General features: G+C 43.7%; 5 protein-coding genes across 18 annotated transcripts in view; 2 read left to right on the top strand and 3 right to left on the bottom strand.

The window, feature by feature from the left end:
* Positions 1 to 532: 532 nt before the first annotated feature.
* On the bottom strand, positions 533 to 1,369 carry LOC6535478. The gene is made up of 2 exons (XM_002096073.4): positions 1,174 to 1,369; positions 533 to 1,101 (listed from the first exon to the last, which is right to left on the bottom strand). The coding sequence occupies exons 1-2, from the start codon at positions 1,327 to 1,329 to the stop codon at positions 892 to 894; spliced, it is 366 nt and encodes a 121-aa protein (XP_002096109.1). The 5' UTR covers positions 1,330 to 1,369; the 3' UTR covers positions 533 to 891.
* Positions 1,370 to 1,902: 533 nt separating this feature from the next.
* Positions 1,903 to 9,672, bottom strand: LOC6535477 (lutropin-choriogonadotropic hormone receptor). The gene is made up of 17 exons (XM_015191684.2): positions 9,476 to 9,672; positions 6,552 to 7,026; positions 5,849 to 6,003; positions 5,697 to 5,771; positions 5,542 to 5,619; positions 4,931 to 5,005; positions 4,777 to 4,842; positions 4,645 to 4,713; positions 4,512 to 4,586; positions 4,332 to 4,449; positions 3,913 to 4,274; positions 3,694 to 3,846; positions 3,382 to 3,527; positions 3,082 to 3,310; positions 2,819 to 3,014; positions 2,553 to 2,749; positions 1,903 to 2,490 (listed from the first exon to the last, which is right to left on the bottom strand). The coding sequence occupies exons 2-17, from the start codon at positions 6,888 to 6,890 to the stop codon at positions 2,313 to 2,315; spliced, it is 2,511 nt and encodes an 836-aa protein (XP_015047170.2). The 5' UTR covers positions 6,891 to 7,026; positions 9,476 to 9,672; the 3' UTR covers positions 1,903 to 2,312.
* Positions 9,673 to 10,350: 678 nt separating this feature from the next.
* On the top strand, positions 10,351 to 10,990 carry LOC6535476 (gamma-aminobutyric acid receptor-associated protein). The gene has a single exon (XM_002096071.4). It carries the CDS (start codon positions 10,507 to 10,509, stop codon positions 10,867 to 10,869), a length of 363 nt encoding a protein of 120 aa, XP_002096107.1. The 5' UTR covers positions 10,351 to 10,506; the 3' UTR covers positions 10,870 to 10,990.
* A 1,723-nt stretch (positions 10,991 to 12,713) lies between these two features.
* LOC6535475 (chorion peroxidase) lies at positions 12,714 to 16,240 on the bottom strand. The gene is made up of 8 exons (XM_002096070.3): positions 15,982 to 16,240; positions 14,910 to 15,697; positions 14,356 to 14,782; positions 13,817 to 14,144; positions 13,580 to 13,754; positions 13,359 to 13,517; positions 12,988 to 13,307; positions 12,714 to 12,927 (listed from the first exon to the last, which is right to left on the bottom strand). Exons 1-8 carry the CDS (start codon positions 16,238 to 16,240, stop codon positions 12,861 to 12,863), a joined length of 2,523 nt encoding a protein of 840 aa, XP_002096106.2. The 3' UTR covers positions 12,714 to 12,860.
* Positions 16,241 to 17,403: 1,163 nt separating this feature from the next.
* LOC6535474 (trithorax group protein osa) overlaps positions 17,404 to 18,660 on the top strand; it is a 30,001-nt gene continuing 28,744 nt past the window's right edge. For 8 of the 14 annotated variants that reach the window (XM_039375539.2, XM_039375537.2, XM_015191682.3 and 5 more), the window contains exon 1: positions 17,413 to 17,811. The gene's annotated coding sequence lies outside the window, so the exon portion shown is untranslated. Of the gene's footprint in view, positions 17,812 to 17,832; positions 18,643 to 18,660 lie in introns of those variants that run through there. The other 6 variants (XM_039375544.2, XM_039375543.2, XM_039375542.2 and 3 more) reach the window with 3 other exon arrangements.

Genomic DNA, 18,660 nt, shown 5'->3' with positions numbered 1-18,660 from the left:
TTCGCCGGAATATTACTATATTAGTGATGTAGTTTTCCCAGGACTCAATACAAATTAAATTCCTTTAACTAACTATATATTTAATACCCACTGATGTATACCAAATAAGAAGTCTTTATGATTAATAACTGAAACCGAAGAAGATCGCTTTATGAATAAAAATAACTAAACTATAAACTATATGATATATATAGTCGTCCCCTTGAGATTTAATTTAATCAAAATAAAATGTTAAAAAAGTGGTGTATGCTCAATTGGAAGAAAGGTAAAATGTTTCCCCTTTTTTTCTTTGTATACGTGATGTACTTTTGTATAACGTCAAAATAAGTCTTAACTTGGCTATATAGAGTTGATACTGTTCAAAGAAATCTATGTATATACTTGTTATTATCTGACTAATGCAGCATACCCGCGGTTATAATGACCTAAATAATAGAACTGGATAGTTTTGCAAAATCAAAATCATCTTCCCCGGCTGAAGTGGAACAAAGTTCTTCATATCAACAGTCTTGAAAGATTAACAGTCCTAGTCTTTGCCACAATAACGTGTTATTCTTAGTCTTTTTATATCAGTGAAAAAGTTTATTTCTAAGTTTGGCCTTAAGTCAAGGGGCAGTCGTCCGATCGCAGAAGCGATGCAAGTGTTCAGTTCATTCCACAGAGGACGCCACAGAAGCCGCTTACATCCAAAACACAAGCGGATCTCCTCTCGATCCGATGAGCATCTGATAGCAAGAGGCTCCTGGTGCTATCCTCGCATTCAGGCACACAGCTCCACCAACTGCAACGCGAGTCCTTGGAACAGATTGGCACTGACTCCGTTTAATAGGCGATGCCAGTGAGCTCCAGCCATCTGAAGATGAAGCACTCCTTGAACAACTGCGGTCGCTGCTACATGCGCTGGATGACGCATCCCTTGAAGGAGTTGAGCCTGGCGTCGATTTCGCCCTCCTCCAGCTCGTTGAAGGCATAGATGTCCTGGTAGCAGGATGGCGAGATGCACTGCCGAATGCAGTTGATCTTGGCCACGCCCACGGGACTGAGGCTGATGCACTGGGCGTGCTGGTCGCAAGTCACCTCCAGTTCGTGGTAAGTTATTTCCTGTTCCATTTGGGCATTTATTGTTTGAAATGGGTCAGTGGACAAGAAAAATCAATAGGCTCGGGAACTCACATTCTTGCTGGTCTCCTTGTACGCGTACTCCGGGAAATTGAATGTCGCCGCCTTGGGAAACAGCTTTCCATTTAGTCCGTGCATCTCCTTATAGCCATTGGCGAAATTAAACAGAGTTATTGAGCAGACAACAAGGAATATCGCAGTACGCGTCATTTTGGCCTTCACTTGTTTGGTCCTTTTCGCAGCCAGCTGTTCGCCAGGGCTGAACAGCTGCAGTCTGTGCCAGACATAGATGGCGCTCCTGCAGGCGATGTAAAATCGCGTGTAAGATATATGGAAGATTGTGTAGAGATACACGAAGCCTACATTTGCGATCTTTTGGTTATACCCGTTATTCTTGGAGTCAAAGGGTATGCTAGATTCGTGGAAAGTATGTAACGGGTAGGTTTTCGGACCTTACGAAGTACATATATTTTTGATCAGAATCGCTAGCCAAGTCGAGCTTACCATGTCAGTCTATCCGTCTGTCCGTCCGTATGAACGTCTAGATCTCGGAAGCTATAAAAGGAAAGATTTGATATGCAGACTACCTTTTTATTTTAAATTTTTGTTTCTCATTTCTAGCGATTTGTAAAAAAGTGTTCAAAACACTCATTCGAATTCCACTAGCGGAGTAACAGGTTTCTGATAGTCAGGGCACTTGACTATGCGTTCTCTATTGTTTTAAATTAGGTTGCTAGCGAAAATAATAATAATGAAAACGAAACTACAAAGATACACCTTCAGTACTCTTCCACATCAATATACAGAATTTTAATCCATTTAAAATGGTTTTTACAATTATTTTCATACAACAAAACAGTATTTGTGAACATTTAGAGTTTCAAGTCCGTACATGTATACATTTAATAACATGTAATGGGAAACCACTTAGGTGTTATCCAGGGACAAGCTCGATTCTGTAGGCAATACTTTTCTTAGCTAAAACTGCATACCGTAGGAACAAGAACTTAACTATGACAAGATAACGTTAACAAACTTATGGCTGTGAAATATCGAAATATCATTAATCGTGGGATGCTAACAATACTGCAACAGATAGCAAATCGAGGAGAGAGCGTAAACTAATAGTACACGTATATATCATATATCACAACGGGGTGGGAAGAGGTGTGTTCACAATACCCAGCTTCGGTTCAAACATAATCCACGCTGTTCTTCAGCATCTTCTGCGTCTCGGCGCCCATTACTGTCTGCATTTTGCAAGTGAGTGAATTATGCCTCTGGATGGAGCCATGGATTGTGAATCTGGTGGTGGCTTGTCCAGAGAGGCTGTCCTTGTACTTCAAGGCGCTCTGCCGGCACAGGCCCAGTCTGCAAGGAACACAGTTCGGATGAAGTAAATTTCATGCACAGGATGAGCGTTTTTCTCTTACTTGGACAACAAGGTGAACAGATCCTGGCGATACTGGGACGTCAATATGGCATATAGGTAGGGATCCGCACAGGAGTTTAAGGGATAGAAGAATACTAGCAGTATTTTCGACTTGGTAACATTGATCAGTGGGTATCCGGCCAACGCGGTGAGTCCGAAGAAAGCAATGGGCGACCAGCACGCAAAGTTGGTAAAGACCTAGCAAGAGAAATGCATTATTGTACTAGTTTATGCAGTTCACTTGATAAGCCACTTCAGTCCACTCACCAAAAGGGCCATTTTCTTGGCAACGCTCAACTCGCCCGGGTTGTTATGGTGGGCCTGCCGTGTCTCGCGACCCAGGGAGAGATAGATCTGGGCATAGCATACGGCTATGATGGAGAAGGCCACTCCGTTGCAGTCCAGAATGGCAATCAGGTACACGGTGTCGTATACATCGCTGTTCTCCATCGGCAGGCAGATGCTGCAATGACCAAGGCGAGCATTTGAGCCACAAATTTCTGGGGGGAATGACAGGTTTACTGGCTCACCTCGTCGACGAATAATTACTTATGCCAAACAGGGGCAGCGAGGACATAAGCATGGAGTAAATCCAGCCGCCCAGCATGATGAGCGCAGCAGGACGCAACTTGATGCGATGGTTCAGGTACATGGCCTGCGTGATGGCCAGCCAGCGCTCGATGGTAATCACGGTCAGCGTGAACACCGACAAATGACTGGCGAACACGGTGAGAAAGCCGGCTACTTTGCAGCCAAGCCCTGGAAAATGGAGGAGACATTGAAAACTAAATCCGCTAAATGCGCTGCAACCGCAAATCGGGTGCACCCACCGTACTGCCAGTCGTAGGCGAAATTGAAGTACTCCCCCATGGAATGCGCATCGATGCAGGCCACCAACAGCAGATAGAGGCCCAAGCAGAGGTCGGCGAAGGCCAGGTGGCACATCAGGAATCGCGGCACTGGGGTCGATTCCGGCCTGGAAAAGTATGAGATTATAACCACTTCAGCAAAAGAGGGAAATTTTAAGTATTTATACTATTGAAGCATTCTTAGGGTAAGCCTGAACTGGGAAGTATGCTTGAAAGTGTGACTCAGTCTCAGTTTTTCTGAGTGCCTTTTGCCGAGAGAATTTAACGACTTACCTAATCGATAGTATTACTGTCAGCACAGCCACATTGCCCACCACGGCTAGGGCGACCACTATCCAGACGGAAATGCGAAGCCATTGATACCCCATCACATCCTCGCAAGGGTTAAGATCATTGGGCATGGGATAGCATTCAATATTGGGTTTTCTGCAACGGGACAAATTCGTATTCAGTACCGGGTAATGGTTATTTAAGAGGTGAGGTGGCACTCACCTGAAAGTAAAATTGCCGCAGAGCTCGGCCGACGAGTCATCCTCTGGGTTCAGGACGATCTTCTCGTGAAAAGTTCCCTTGTTCATGGTGTCATCGGCCATGTAATCGAAGGAGGCGAACGTGATGGGGGTTATATTTGTTGCTGAGTCGTCGGAGCTGCCGAAGGTACCGAAATCCTCTGGCATATCGAAGGAACTATCCAAGGTTGACCTCTCCTTCCGGGATCCGGAGTCACTCTTGCACTGCTTCCGCCACTTCTCAATCTCCAGCATTCGCTGGGCATGTCGCTGAGGATCGTGCCGGGATGGAAACTGAAAGGCGCAGCAGTGGAAAGAGTGGGTGAGATAGGCCCTCTGCAGGTTCTATAAGGAAGCAGAACTTTGAGGATATGTTATTGGTATAAACTGACTTTTACTCACCCGGAAATTGTAGATGGAGGGTATGGTCTTCAGAGTGTGCGTGTTTTGAATGTACAATGCCTCGATGTTCTGAAGTCCAGTTGACGGGAGACCAACTAGCGAAGTGCTGGAGAGATCGCTGTGCAGATACAGATACACAAGTTTAGCTTATGGATGCAATTAAAATGAAGTTTGGCTTACAGTTCAGCTATGTCTATAATGCCATCGAAAGCGTTAGGGTGCATCACTTGGAGCTTTTGGTTTTCCTTCAGCGACCTAAAACGACACACACTTAATAACTATTGCCTATCATAAACCTTAAACTTAAACTTGCAGTTTGGCTATCTTGGAGCCGAAGAAAGCGGAGTCATCAACGTAGCTTATTTCATTGTTTGCCAAAATTCTGCAACGATTAGAGCTCTTCATAGATTAATCAAATATGTAGTAATATACCATTAATACGCACAATTGGGCAGTCTTTACTTTTATGGATTTACTGTCTATCCGAGTGATTTGATTGTTATCGAGATCTCTGCAGAAAAGATAAGCACACAATAAAGAACACACAATTAGTAAAGCCGAGGAAAAGATGGGTGCTGCTACTCCAATGCGCTACTCACATCATTTGCAGAATATTATGAGGTGGCAGGTGGCCCAAGTCGGGAACTCTGGTGAGCCCACTGTTTATAATGCGTCTGTGGGAGGAAAGTGCCAAACTATATTTACTATACTTTACTATGCTATAGTTAGACTGCGTGAACATCAGGAGCACACCCACATCCTGGCTGAGCTCCTGCCCGCAGGATTATTATGTTTGTGTGTCACACAAGCCGAGTGTAAATACTTCTTTGGCGTGAAAATGCTTTTGTATTCTGCAGTTCGCGTAGAGCAATTAAGCCGAATATTTATGTCCCACTGCATGATGGACAAAGGAATTTTCCGACCATGTTTATGTTTATGCAATTTGGCCTGTTTCTATGATTTTTTGCCAAAATGTGTCGAGGAATGCTCGGCATTCGAGGCAATTAAAACATATTGCGAGGAAAGCGCACAAATCCGGTTGGGTGGGTATTAAGTGCTATTTTTACCGATGACACAACATATTCCCCATATTCCGCCCGAAATAAAACCACACAGCTGTGCGTGCTTATTGGCTTGAGCGCCACCATGAGTCCCCAAGTCCTCGAATCCCCAGCACAGATGGGGCATCTAATGCTAGATTTGGACTCACATTATTTCCACGGTGTCCGAAATGCCAAGGAACACGTCCTTCGAGAGGAAGGTCAGCTTGGGAGCGTTGGTGATGTAGCTGAAAGGACAAATTCGCGCAGATGTGGTAATAAGGGAGTCCGGAGGTAGAAGCCGCCACTTAAAATCAAGCCTTACATTGTTCGCAATAGAGTTAAATTAGCAAAAGCACCGTCCTGTATCAGTTCCAGCTGCAGGCAGTCGGTGAAGGCCCTGCCAAGCCAAAGGACAGTTAGTATACGAACGCATAGGATGGGGACAGAGGATCCCCATATCCCCATATAACTCACACATCCAGCAATGTGGGCCCGTACACCTTCAGCCCCGTGTGGCGTAGGCGTGGCAGTCCCGCAGATGCAATAGTTAGACGCTGGATGGGCAGCTTCAGGGTTTGCGGCACGCGGTTAAGTCCGTCGCCCTCGCAACGGCACTCCACCTCTTCCACCTGTGGAAATGGTGAAAATGGTGGAAATAGTGGTTTTAGTGCAGGTGCGTGGGAGTCGTGCAGTTGCGAAAGTAATACACAATATTGCATGCAGTGTTAACCTCTTTTTACCAGGTAGCAGGTACTTCTAAAAATAAAGGCACAGGCTTTTCACTTACAACGAGCCATCTATCGATGCCGACCCTTTTGCCATGCTGCGATCTTGAACTTTGGCTGTTAGCAGCTATTAATAAAGTTAGTGGGTAACCTAATTTCAGGGAAGTCAAAATCACTTCAATCTAAAACTTAATGAACGCCGGGGAAAATTATGGCTTTGACTCTTTTAATTAACTGATACCCCCATATGCGATTCAAGACCTAATTGCCTTAAAGTTGCCACGGACACTCAACTAAAACTCAACTAAAGCATCGGCCATCGATCTGCCCTCTACTTTCGTTGTTTACCTAACCTTCAAGTGCTGCAGTTGACTTTGGAGGCCACCACACTGGTGGCCCAGCTGGTAAACATATAGAATTAAGTAGAAAGTGCGCGTCTATCAGTCACTTACTTGATTACTTGCATTCCAGCAACAACACTTCCAGGCGGACGGGGGCACCGCCTCGGCCAGGGGTGTATCCGTCGACTGACCCAGCAACAGGGTCGTGGGATTGGGGTAGACATCGAATCCGTGGTGGATGTCGTGACAGTTGCTGGCACTCAGCGCCCCGCCACCGCCGAGGGCACTCGTGGCGTATACGCAATGCCGGCCACTCAGCGACGTTAGCAGCAGATGATGGAGGAGCAGGCGGCACTGGAACTCCAATGACAGACACTTCAGGCCCTTCTTTGTGCGGCAAGTGGTCTTTGTGGGCTCCCTCCGCTGGGACAGACTCGGGTGCTTTTCCATGACTCTTTCTCTGGATTCCGCACAGCGATCCTAGGTACATAGTGTGCGGCTCATTTCCTCTGCAAATATCCGTAGCCGTTTTTCCGCAGTCTCACTTCTAATTAGTCTTCGATGCGCTGCATCTTGGAGCCGTAGTCTGTAGGAAACGAAATAGAGCAGGAGCGGCAGCAGATTTAATAAGTGAATAATGAAGCCATCAAGCTGGGCGTTCGCTTGGCAAATGATAAAGTTAAATAGCATCGAGCAAATAATCCACTGCTATCCCTGCCGATCGGCAGATATTTGGCGTGTCGCGAATTGGACGGTCACGTTGTGAGGCGCGGACGCGTGTTTGATTGATTTTCAAAACCGTACAAAAGCCAGAGACCAATCGAAAAACCGAAATCAGTTGAGAGCACTGCTACCCCCCAGCAAATTTCTTGGGCAATCAGTGCGCGGCTAAAAGACCACGCAGCTACAGTGAAGCCCATGACAAGGAAACCAGTCGACAGGACACAGACTTGCCTGAAAAAGGTAGGCGGTCAGGCAAACAGAAGTAAAGTAAAGCAAATATCGAGTGGAGTTTGTTAATTAACATATGCTACCGCATGCATAAAGCACATTTTTAACCCATGACATTATTTTTAGGCGCAGTGTCTGTAAACATTTCGTGTCACGTTTTCAGGGTCTATAAAATTTCATTTCGATCACCCCCACGAGCCATGGGGTTTTATGCTCTGTTTGTGCTTAATTTTAGTTCTCGCCAGCTAATTGAAACATTCAGTTTCGTTTAATTAGTGATACCATAAACCCAGATTGGCTGGGAGCTCAGTTTTCGGGACATGTATGTATAGCCCCCATACAGGCCCAGAACCTCAACTATTTCTATTTGAATTCGCCCACTTATCAGAGACCTCAAAGAATGCCGACAGGTGTGCGCCATGTTTCAACCTCTTAATTAGCAAACATTTGTTCTGGCATGTGCTCCAGCTTGCTTTACAGCGGCGATCTTGCGCCGGAGTGCACAATCTGGCTTTATCTCCGGCCCTTCGAGGAGGGAGAATTCCGAGAGGTAATTAGCACCTTCGGCTGGCAACTGGGCGACCTCCGCCGGAATGCAAAAGTTACCGTGAACCTCTGCTGGAATTCAATGGCAATTCGTTCACTTCGTTGGCCGTTGGCCGTTGGCCGTGAACCGGGCAACAGATTTGCCAATGAGATGAAAGTCATCACGAAAATCCAACTATGTGACGCAAATGGTTTACAAAACATAGTAAAAATCATTTGAGTATACAAAATCCATCGTTGGGCCGAGTTAAATCAATTATTTACACAATATTCTGTTTGATTGGCAGCTCTGGCTGATTATTTGCATTCGAATCCACACCGAATAGTTAGCAGCACTCAATTGGATTAAATCTAGTTTGGCGACGCGTCGCATCAGCAATTTTGCATTCCATTTAACTAATTCTCTCCTTCAATGGCGAACATGAAGTTGGAGTAATTAGGAAAGGCGGTCACGATTAAGTGGGAGGAAGGCAGAAGATTCTGGTCCAGTGAGTTAGAATGGAGCCCTCATGTCCGCTCCCTAAAAAATAGTTATGGTGTCGTTTTTAACGAATTAATGTTAATTGCCGCATTAACAACTTGGTGGAACAAGTCGCTTCGAATTTATCAAGCGCAAAGCGCTATATTGTTTATATAAATCGAATTAGAATGTTCTAGCTCAGTGGCCATCAAAACTTTCTGTCAGCAAATTTTATTTTTTTATGCCATTACCTTGATGGTCCCACAAGTTGTTATGAATTTTTCAAGAGTAAAAGGAACATAGAGACCCATTCGTTTTCTAAATTAAGTTAGCTTTGGCTGGCCGCAAACACTCGTGTGTTTCTAAGCCAACAGAGTGCATTTTAATTGGTTTTAAATTGTATTTTGTGCGCTTAGAAAGCTCATTGTCTTGTTTATTGAGTCAAAGACACAATGAAATTTCTCTGAATTTTTAGGTCTATTAGCACCGACTTACTAGCTGGTATGCGTATGCGTTAATGCCGATGGCGTGTCACTACTTCACAAAATCAGTCCGATTCAATAAAATCTCAGATCTTCAGATCTCAGTTCACCTCACAAGCGAATAGGCAAGACTGCACATTTGCAGGTGAACTCTAGCAGCACCATTAGGGCGATTACTTTTCGGATTATGGAATACAATTGGTGATTTGTTTCGCACCCGTGAGTTTAATTAGCAATTGCCGTACACATTCAGCACACAAACACATAGATTAGCTGTCCGTGCTTACGGCTAATCGCCACTAAAATCAAGAGTCGATTTTGTGCGGAATAAAAATTGATAATTTTACGGCCAGGTTTTTCATCACTCACTCACACATACAATCTTTCCAGTTCGCTATCAAAGGATAGATCGTGGGATAAATTTATTCGACCATCACATGAGCTTATAAACTCTGAATTATAATGGGTTTTCCGAGAGTTGTTTGGCTAGGCAATTATTTCATTCAGCACACGCACACCCGCTTTCCCGATTTCCCGCTTTTCCTTTCCGTAAACAAATCGAGACGGAAGGGTGCGTTCTTGGACAACTTGCTCACCAGAACAGTCGATATCCAGGTTTTTTCCAGTGGTCTTCGGCCGAACTGGAGTGCACCTGTTGCAAGGGATTACGCCCAGGCCACAACCGGAAACCAGCGAGGCACGCTCCAAAAATCGGAAGTGGGACGACGAACAACCAAACAACCGAACAGCCGAGGCACCGAGCGCGAACAACCGAGCAGCTCCAGCAGCTATGGCGGAATGAGAGCTCCGGCGATGTCCGAGCGACGAGCAGCCAGCAGCCAGCGACGACGCTAACTGAACCATACACATCTGCTCCAGCTTTGCGTGTGTTGTTACCGTTGCGTTGCGTTGCTTTGCGGTCGGTTCTGGTGAAAGCTTTCGCATTTGGACGCCCAGCACACACACTTGTTGAGCTGCCTTGTGGTCAGCGTCTTTGGAGCCGCGGGGGCACGTCTTTGGGCCAATTGTCGCCTTGGGGCGCCCTGCACACAAGCTTTATAGTGCAGGCCAACTGCAGTGATTTGTATAGTTTTCATGGTAATAGCTTAAAATATGTATATAAATAAAGGAATATATAAGATAAATGCGCCCTCGAAGTCGTGAATGGAAGTTTCATTGGACCAAGTCATGTACAGCACATTAAGGGCACAATTACAATTAACAGTATTGCAGTAATGAAAGATGCTTCAGGTTAATTAGATAGATAAATGAAATGAAACAAGTTAAAAGATACATCATGGAAGTCCTGAGCGAAAATGCGCACACATATGATTATACAAGCAGTTATTAGTTAATTACATAAGTGCTCATCTAGTTCACACTACATTTGTTCTTGAAGGGCTGCAGGGATCCAATGATATTTCCATTTCCGACTCCATTCAGAGACGAGAAGGCACTGCCCTATTTGCCAAAGCTAGCTGTGTAGTAAAGGGGAGAAATCATAGTTCATAGTTCCCAGCAACTCAAGCCGACAAAAGCTACAATAGCTGCAGCAGATCTACCAAATCCAAAACGAAAACCCTTTTTTCGCTCCGCTCCGTTTCGACTCGAACTCCAGTACGCCCAGATGGATATGCACTATCAGTACAAGAAGGACCACTCGTTCGACAAGCGTCGCAACGAGGGCGACAAGATCCGGCGCAAGTATCCGGACCGTGTGCCCGTGATCGTGGAGAAGGCGCCGAAGACCCGCTACGCGGAGCTGGACAAGAAAAAGTACCTGGTGCCGGCTGACCTGACGGTGGGCCAGTTTTACTTCCTCATCCGCAAGCGCATCAACCTGCGTCCCGACGACGCCCTCTTCTTCTTTGTGAACAATGTGATTCCTCCGACTTCGGCCACCATGGGCGCACTGTACCAGGAGCACTTCGACAAGGACTACTTTCTCTACATTTCCTATACCGATGAGAACGTCTACGGACGTCAGTAGACTCGGGTTTGCCCCGCGTAATTGCGTTGGCAGTCGGTTGAGTTTCAATTGTCACTTTTTGCCAATGGCACTCACTCACTCACCCAATAAAGAATGACTGCTCCTAGCCAGCTAACCAGCAGCCAACGTCGTCATCATGGCTCACGCTGGGTAAAATAATAATTACCGCAGTATGTGCTTCCCCTGCCTCGGAAGTGGGTGCATAGCATTCGCTAATCCCTTGCCCCTGGTCTCTGCCTGGAAAGAACAACAATTAATTGAGGCGCTCAAAAAGCATTTAGCGAATTCACTGCGTCGGCTTAATTATAATTCACAAATCGATAGCCGTGAAGGTTTGCCTAAGCTTACTAATTGGTGAAAATATAAGACATTAAACCAGTTTAATCCGGCAAAAGTGTGCTCCAAAGGCATGCAATAAAATAAAATTCAAAAGCACTTGGTTCAACAAGTTGGTTTGCGTAGTGCTGAAAGGAAACCCCTTGTGGTTGCAAAAACATATTGACACTTTTTCCATGGATGGATTAGCGTAGGAAATTTGTATATCATAATTAAGAATTGATTTCATTTCTGTTTTATTCCATCAGACTCCCACAACTTGCAAACCCTTTGTTATACAGCTTTTGTTTAGCATACTAATCTACATGTGCCGTGTGCTCCGAAAATCTTCCAGATGTTATATGGGACAAGTAAATATAAGTTAAATTCAAAATTGGAAAGTTCAATAATCAAATTGGCAGTATTCTGATAATGTTTCGAATGAAAAAGTTATTAAGTCGTCGGAAGAGATTACGAACTGCGTATATTTTCCGCAACTGATTACTTCACATGACTTGCGTAAAGATTGTAAAAATAGAAGCTCAAATAACGAATGTCTAAGGTTAAACAAAACTTCACAGATACCTGTCGACACACAACTCACTGTGAAATAGAGCGGCATTGATATAGACATTTAATAATATTCTGTTATACATTTTAATTTGGCTTGAAATTTGCATATCTTGTTATTTACAAATGCGAACAGCTGCTAATTGACTAGATAATCCAATGCGATTCTACGCCAAAAACAAACGTAACACTGCGCACGGCAGTCCACGTAGTGACGAAACGCGTGAGTGTGCGAAGGCGACACAAAGGATACGATCACAACGAAGGATACACCAATCGAATGGTAACGCAAAAGCAAAGAAAATGCATTCAAAAATTGTATGGTTTGGAAGACAAAGCGGTGAAAGTGTCAAAGTGATTTTTAATTTTTATTTTTTTATTTTAAATATGCATACCCCTTGAAATTCCCCAAATTTTAATATGCAACACATTCCCATAAAAATTAAAATAACGTTTAACAGTTATGAAACAACCAAAATAGCTTCATTTTAAATTCAAAACAACCAACCTTGTATGAAATGCTTTTTAAATGCTTTATTTACTTTTTATACATAAAGGATCAGGTCTGGTGGAGATTGAGGTACTCTAATATAAAACCTAACAATCTAAACAAAACCAACAAATTTTCTTAAAAAATCATTTTTTGCTACAAAAGTTAATACTGTTTTGTTGTATATTAGAATGCCACCGTCACTAGCTTATAACTCGTTGAGACGTGTATTTGCTTGACAAATATTCACAGACATACATCATAACAGTAACAGAGACGCAAAACAAATTAGTCTATTGAATTAACAAATTAGTGAGATGCCGAAAATAAATGAGAAAACCCAGAAGATTTTCTGGTATTTATATTTGTCACCCAATCTACAATGTAACACAACAAAAGGACAAAAGGCCTTAAGGGGATGCGGGGAGAGAGCTGAAACATTCTTTGGAACAAAGAAATTTGCGCTTAATTAGCAATGAAAATGAGCTTAATCGATCGCAGTTTTATTTTGGTTTCTGTGTTAAGCCGCAGTTACATAAAACGGGGATATACATTCGCATATATAAATACAGTTTAAAAAATCGATAAATAAATTAAAAGTGGATTAAAAAGTGGCTCAAGCACGCCATGCCTCCAAGTTAACAGAAGGCAGATTGGAATCATCACAGCCAATCATTTGGTTGCTATAATGAAATAAGCAAGTCACTAAAGGAATCGCACAGCTCATTTTACACTGCACTTACCCCGGATGATCAGCTCGAACGAATGCGGCCAATGGCACTGCTTGAAGCGTCAGGCGGTCGGAGTTGTCACACAACAGGCGGGCCAACGTTACCTTTCGAATTTCCTGCAGCTGCAGAGGATTGAATGCACCAGGATTAATCCCATTGTCGTACTCATAGTAATAGCGATCGCCCTGCTTGAAGCGTGCAAACTGATCGGCTATGATCTCAGCAAAGGTCACCCCCACTACACCACCCTCGACTGCCTTCTCCAGCAGGCCACCCACCCACAGGTCAATGTCGTCGGGAGTGCGGTAAACGCGCGACAGCTTTTGGGCAATCTATAATATAAAAATTTTTTGATTCTGTCGAGCTTTTGTTTAAGTACTCACTTCAATGGGAAACTGCTCGAAGCTATGCAGTTTGGATGCACCCATCAATTCCAAGTAATCGTTGTAGCTACGCAGACCCTGGTCGCGTCCTCGCTGAATGTTTATGGCAGCTAGATCCAGGCCAAATGGATTGTCCCCGCGGAACAGAAAGCGACTGAGCTGCTCAATGTAGAAGCGATTAGAAAACGGTATGAATTTAGTTAATGAAGGTTAATCCCTACTCCCTGGCTGATTGAGCTGTCCACCTGCTGCATGGGTTGGCTGTATAAAGTGCGCAGCATGTCGTCGTAAAACTCGCGCTTGCGCATCCGAGACGGATTGAACATCACATCTGGAATATTGACCACTTCATCGATGCGACCATGCTCCTGGCGGATGTGGAACTTGCCATCGACACTAAAAGTAAAAATATATTATTAAAACCAAATTTTTGTGTGCAATAATAAAATATGCGTTACCTGGAGTGGCCCATGCGATAGGCAGCACCCGAAAATTCGTTTGTGATGGCTGGATTCACGTTAATGTTATAGTCATGTGCATAGCCCTGATGAAGCGGCACTAAACGGAAGCGCTTCATCTGCTGCGGTCCAATTATAATAGGCAAGAACTCGTTGTAGGTTATATGCTGCATCTCGGCAATGACAATGCGTCGTGCTTCCTGGAAGAGCGTTTCATCGCTGGTTGAAGGATTAAGTTCGTGTAGTGCGTCTGCTACACGATTGTGCTCCCGGGCCAGCAGTATTTGAAGGGTGATCAGGGATATGATCTGATTAGTTCGGCCATCTCCTGAAAGTGGGAGTATGTAGTACCGCAGTAGCAATAATGGAAGTAAGACCAGTAAATATCAATTAAATATTGACTAAATTGTATTAATACATACATTAGCTATGTGATAAAAAAAATGAAATTATTAAATTATTAAATGATTAATGAAATTATTGGCCATAAATTTCCTAATTTGACTATTGATATGTGCATTTTTTTTACTCTGATTTACCCGAATGAAAACAGGACTTTCCGGCTTCCTCACTGGGACACGCGTTTCTGTCATTTGTCAAGGGCAGCAGATCGCGCCCAAAATCATTCATCATTCGCAGACGACCCCCACGGAAGGCTCTCAAACTACGAGATGCTTCATCACTCGACCCATAGACCGGCGAGGCATCCACAAAGTGCGTCACCTTGGTCAGCTGCTTGCCGTAACTGAGTTGGCAGTCGGGACTAGGCACCAGAGACAATCTAACAAAGTTCAAACAACGCACTCCAAAAGCTGCGAAGAATTCATCATCCGGCTCAACATGGATCGGCATGCAGGCAAAGTGGCTTTGCTGAGGACTGAGAGCTACTTTTCCCTCGGGGGAGCAGCATTGAACCAAGCTGCCATCCTCGAGACGGATTGAAGAAGTTTGTGAAATATCATGTGCCTAAAAAATTAATGTTAAATTTCTTTGTTCTTTGGTTTATTGGGTTTTCCGTATAAAATGTATAGATCCATCGGATTTCTATAGCAAGCTTCGTCTGCTGAAGGGATTTGTTTACTTGATAACTTACCAGGACCTGTCCGAACTGCATCACCATGAGATTGTACAAAGGATGTGGACGATCAACGTCTGAGAGCAGAGTTCGTGAGATTTTACGGGCGCCCAAGAGCGGAGTGCCGTCAGACGAGTGAGCTCGCGGTGTCCAGATACCATCTTCATAAGCGGGGGGCAGCATGCGCTCCATCGGCTGACCAGCAGCACCCCACAGCGATCTCTGTGGTTCCGGATTATTGCATGTGCCATCAATGCTGCGATAAACAGAACGAATATTGCCGCACACTGGAGGCGGCTGGCAATGGTGTGCCAACGGAGTCTCCGTGAACTTGATGGGTACATTGTTGGTGATGAAATCTTCTACGGGCACCTGCTCCTTCTTGCCAAACAACTGGGTAGTCATCACTTGTTCGATGGCACTGTTCGAAATGGCGAAATTGTGAAGATCATCCTTGGCCGTCGAATGGAAAACCAGGCCATGGGCAAAGTCGGGAAAACCACGGCGTACCGGAATCTGCGCTATTCCATGCATCAAGTGCTCGAAATTGCGACGAGCCTCGTCCAAAACTGCGGGTGACAGAACAGTGGGAAATCCGGATCGGCGCTCCTTGGAAGAGATGTCCGGCTTGGGAGCTGTGTGATTCTGTCCAGTTTCGCAGCAATAACCGAATGTTCCCGCAGGCAGATCGCAAATCTGGGGCTTTTCATGAATTTCCATGCGAACGTGGGCGGGACACTGGATTTGCGGCACGCATTTTATACCATCGCTGCAGGGAAGACATTTTTTCAACAAACCGCTGGTCGCTACACAGAAAAATAAAATTTGTATGATGGACGATGTAAAAGCAAGTCGTTCGACTAATTTTATATATTATAATTATATATTTATTTTATTTGTTATTTAACTCAATAAATATGAACTGGATTTTAGCAGGTGTTGTTTTCAGTGTAGATCAATAAACCGTAACTTTTATTCACTGAGAGTGGACAAGTACCGTTTTACCTTGTACGCCATTTTTAATTTGCCGAGATAGTCAAATTATATTACTAAACGTACATACACATGTACATATGTAAATAATATTCACCTTTTTCGAGTATCTTTGAGGATTCAGTGGAAGTGGCCACTGGAGCAGGAGTCTGTAAATCGGGAACTTCATCAAAGCGATTTTGGCGGATAGAAAATGCTGCCGCCTGCAACTCGCCGAGTTGTGTCACAAGTAGCAGCAACAAAATAAATAAAGTGCGACACATTATGCCTTTAATGAAACATTTGTTGGCGTATACTAAAAATAAAACTGGCAAGCTCAATCTAATCGTGTTAAATTGATCTAGAAATGCCGCCATTTTCTGCTCGATACCAGGAATACTCGATATCAAAACAAGCAGTGTACTGTAAGTACCAGTACATTGTGCTGTAAATGTTACTAACATTTTACTGTTAAACGCAACTTCTGCGCAAGCAGTGCACTAAACAAATATGTTTAACATTTATTATTTTTAATATTATTTTTATCATTATTATATCACAATTGTGGAGTACAATTAAAAGAAGCAGAGCGAACAAACCAAAGAATAAAAACATTATTCAAATTTTGGAATTTAACATTTGAACTTTTTGAACTTTTGTGGACTGCAAATAAAACTTAACTAGATCTAACTTCTTTTAACTTCACATACTTTGAATACAATTCTGGGATTTGAAGTATTGAAAATCTGGCCTTAAAGTATTTTGAAAACTTAAAAGTAGAAATCAGCGTGCATGTAGAAGTAACAAGGGCAACCATTTCTGGAATAATTACGCTGATGTTGTTAATGCAATATTTTATAAATAAAAGGAAAAATACCCTAAACGTGATAACTATTTTAAATTTGCGAATGCCCTACTTTTGTTTAGTATCGATAACTTGGCAAAAAAAAACTATCAATGTTTTTACTCACCGTGGTTTGATAGCGCTGCCGCGCTGAAATCTAGCGGTGGGAGAAACTTTGGTCTAAACTTAGATAATTTTTTTTAATTATAAATTGTAATCTTAATAAGCAATTGTCGTCGCCATTGAACAACACAGAGGTTGGAATCTTTTTTAACAAATTTTTATTGATGTATTTATAAGCCGGAAGTTCTGGCCCAAGAAAACCTTTCTAGTTAATTTTTTTTTTTTCACAAAGCTTTACATGCTTTTATTCGCAAAATGTACAAATAAAGCAATTAAAGTTCAGTTTCCGTTAAAAGTGCCGCAAAAAAATGGCGTCTAAGGGAATCAGAAATCGATATCGATTCAAACTCATTATTGCGTCGCACTCAACTATCGCTGATTCGGCAGCGTTTTTGGTTCCCAAAAACTTTAAGACTAATCCGGCGCTTTTGTTCAATGCTCAGAAAAATTATGTCCAATGCAATGAGGATAATTAATAAACAAAATATTATAGAATAAAGCCAAGGCGATTAACTTTCGTGCAAGGTCTATCGGGAGCTATCGAAACGGGTGTATCGCAGTGCCAATTACTCTACGTATCGATACTATCGTGCGTGCTACCCGCTCTAATCTTGTACAGGCTCGCTTCTTCGTCATGCTGCGAATTTGTTCGAAAAATAAGTGAAATACAGCGCATTAATAGTGAAAAGTATGTGCAGCCTGTGCAGGGCCCAACTGGCGATCAGCCGCGTGTGATTGTGGCCGCCGCAGCAGCGTTTTGGCAGCGCCCCAGCCTGGCGAAAAACCATCGAAAAAAAGAAGAGAAAAAGAACGCCAGGCGCAGACAGACAAGACTTGCATACACTACTACTTGAATCGTTTCATTTCGTTCCGTTCGTATACCGAGTTTGCTGCCCTGTCCCTGTCTTCTCACGCGAGTTCGTTTTTAGTATATATAGCCAGTCTGTGGACGGTCGTCAATGCGTGAATATTCTTCTATGTGTAAGTGGTGTGCGTGTATGTAGATTTCTGGTTAAGAAAAGTTCCAAAAAACCAAAGCGTCCCGCAAAATATATATTGAGTCTTCTTGGCCCAACAACAAATCTGCCGCCGGACTTTCGCCCGAGGGCGAGTGAAAAATTCAGTTTCTCTCCTCTCGATGCACTTTGGGGGCTGTGTGAGCGTGTGTGCAACTGAGTGCGTGTGTGTATACATATGTAAATGATTGGATGTCGAATCCTTGCATCATCATCATAATCTTTATAAACACTTGGCGAATAACCGCAGGAAAACGCAAGCAACCGAAAAAAAAGAGAGCCTCTCAAGACAACGGCAGCGGCCAAAAGTGAACGCGCAACAAACGCTGGCAAGCAGGCCCGGCAATTATTTATAAATCTTAAGCGCTAGACCTCCTCTCTCCCACCCACAAAAAAATAAGTTAAACAATAGTGAGATGATGCCCCCTTGGCCATTTTATTCCAGTGCTGTGTAAACGCAAAAAATCGGCATAGAAAATAATTACGAAAAAATCATTACTGTGCTGCTCGTTTCATTCGTTTCACACAGAAACTAATAAAGCGAGAGAGAGTGAGCGAGCGAGCGAGAGCGCCGTATGTCTTCAGCCTGGCTGGCGAGCAAGTGCAAGTGAGACGGAAAGGGATACGGCGTGTGCGTGTATAGCCGCCAAATGTGAAAAGAGAGAGCGAGAGCGCCAACGAGAGTGGCTGCGCTCAAACTGCGAGAGCGGTTGCGGCAGGGTTGTCAACGCACTACGATTTGCCCACCGTACGCGGCGGAAAATAAATTGTTGTGGTATTGGTGCTGCCTGTTCGAGTGAGCATGTGTGTGCGT

Source organism: Drosophila yakuba, chromosome 3R (assembly GCF_016746365.2).
Source record: "Drosophila yakuba strain Tai18E2 chromosome 3R, Prin_Dyak_Tai18E2_2.1, whole genome shotgun sequence".
Taxonomy (NCBI): Eukaryota; Metazoa; Arthropoda; class Insecta; order Diptera; family Drosophilidae; genus Drosophila; species Drosophila yakuba.
Note: the sequence above shows the minus strand (reverse complement) of the source record. Positions and strands in the feature narration are given on the sequence as shown.

Excerpts from the sequence above, each read along its gene's own strand:
- LOC6535475 (XM_002096070.3), bottom strand. The coding sequence starts at position 16,240 with ATGGCGGCATTTCTAGATCAATTTAACACGATTAGATTGAGCTTGCCA. Across the intron at positions 14,145-14,355 it reads AAAGTCCTGTTTTCATTCGG|GAGATGGCCGAACTAATCAG; the intron begins GTAAATCAGAGT and ends TCCCACTTTCAG. Across the intron at positions 13,755-13,816 it reads TATCGCATGGGCCACTCCAG|TGTCGATGGCAAGTTCCACA; the intron begins GTAACGCATATT and ends TTTTACTTTTAG.
- LOC6535478 (XM_002096073.4), bottom strand. The coding sequence starts at position 1,329 with ATGACGCGTACTGCGATATTCCTTGTTGTCTGCTCAATAACTCTGTTT. Across the intron at positions 1,102-1,173 it reads ACAAGGAGACCAGCAAGAAT|GAAATAACTTACCACGAACT; the intron begins GTGAGTTCCCGA and ends CAAATGGAACAG.
- LOC6535477 (XM_015191684.2), bottom strand. The coding sequence starts at position 6,890 with ATGGAAAAGCACCCGAGTCTGTCCCAGCGGAGGGAGCCCACAAAGACC. Across the intron at positions 4,843-4,930 it reads CATAATATTCTGCAAATGAT|AGATCTCGATAACAATCAAA; the intron begins GTGAGTAGCGCA and ends TCTTTTCTGCAG. Across the intron at positions 3,311-3,381 it reads CGCCTACGACTGGCAGTACG|GGCTTGGCTGCAAAGTAGCC; the intron begins GTGGGTGCACCC and ends TCCATTTTCCAG.
- LOC6535476 (XM_002096071.4), top strand. The coding sequence starts at position 10,507 with ATGGATATGCACTATCAGTACAAGAAGGACCACTCGTTCGACAAGCGT.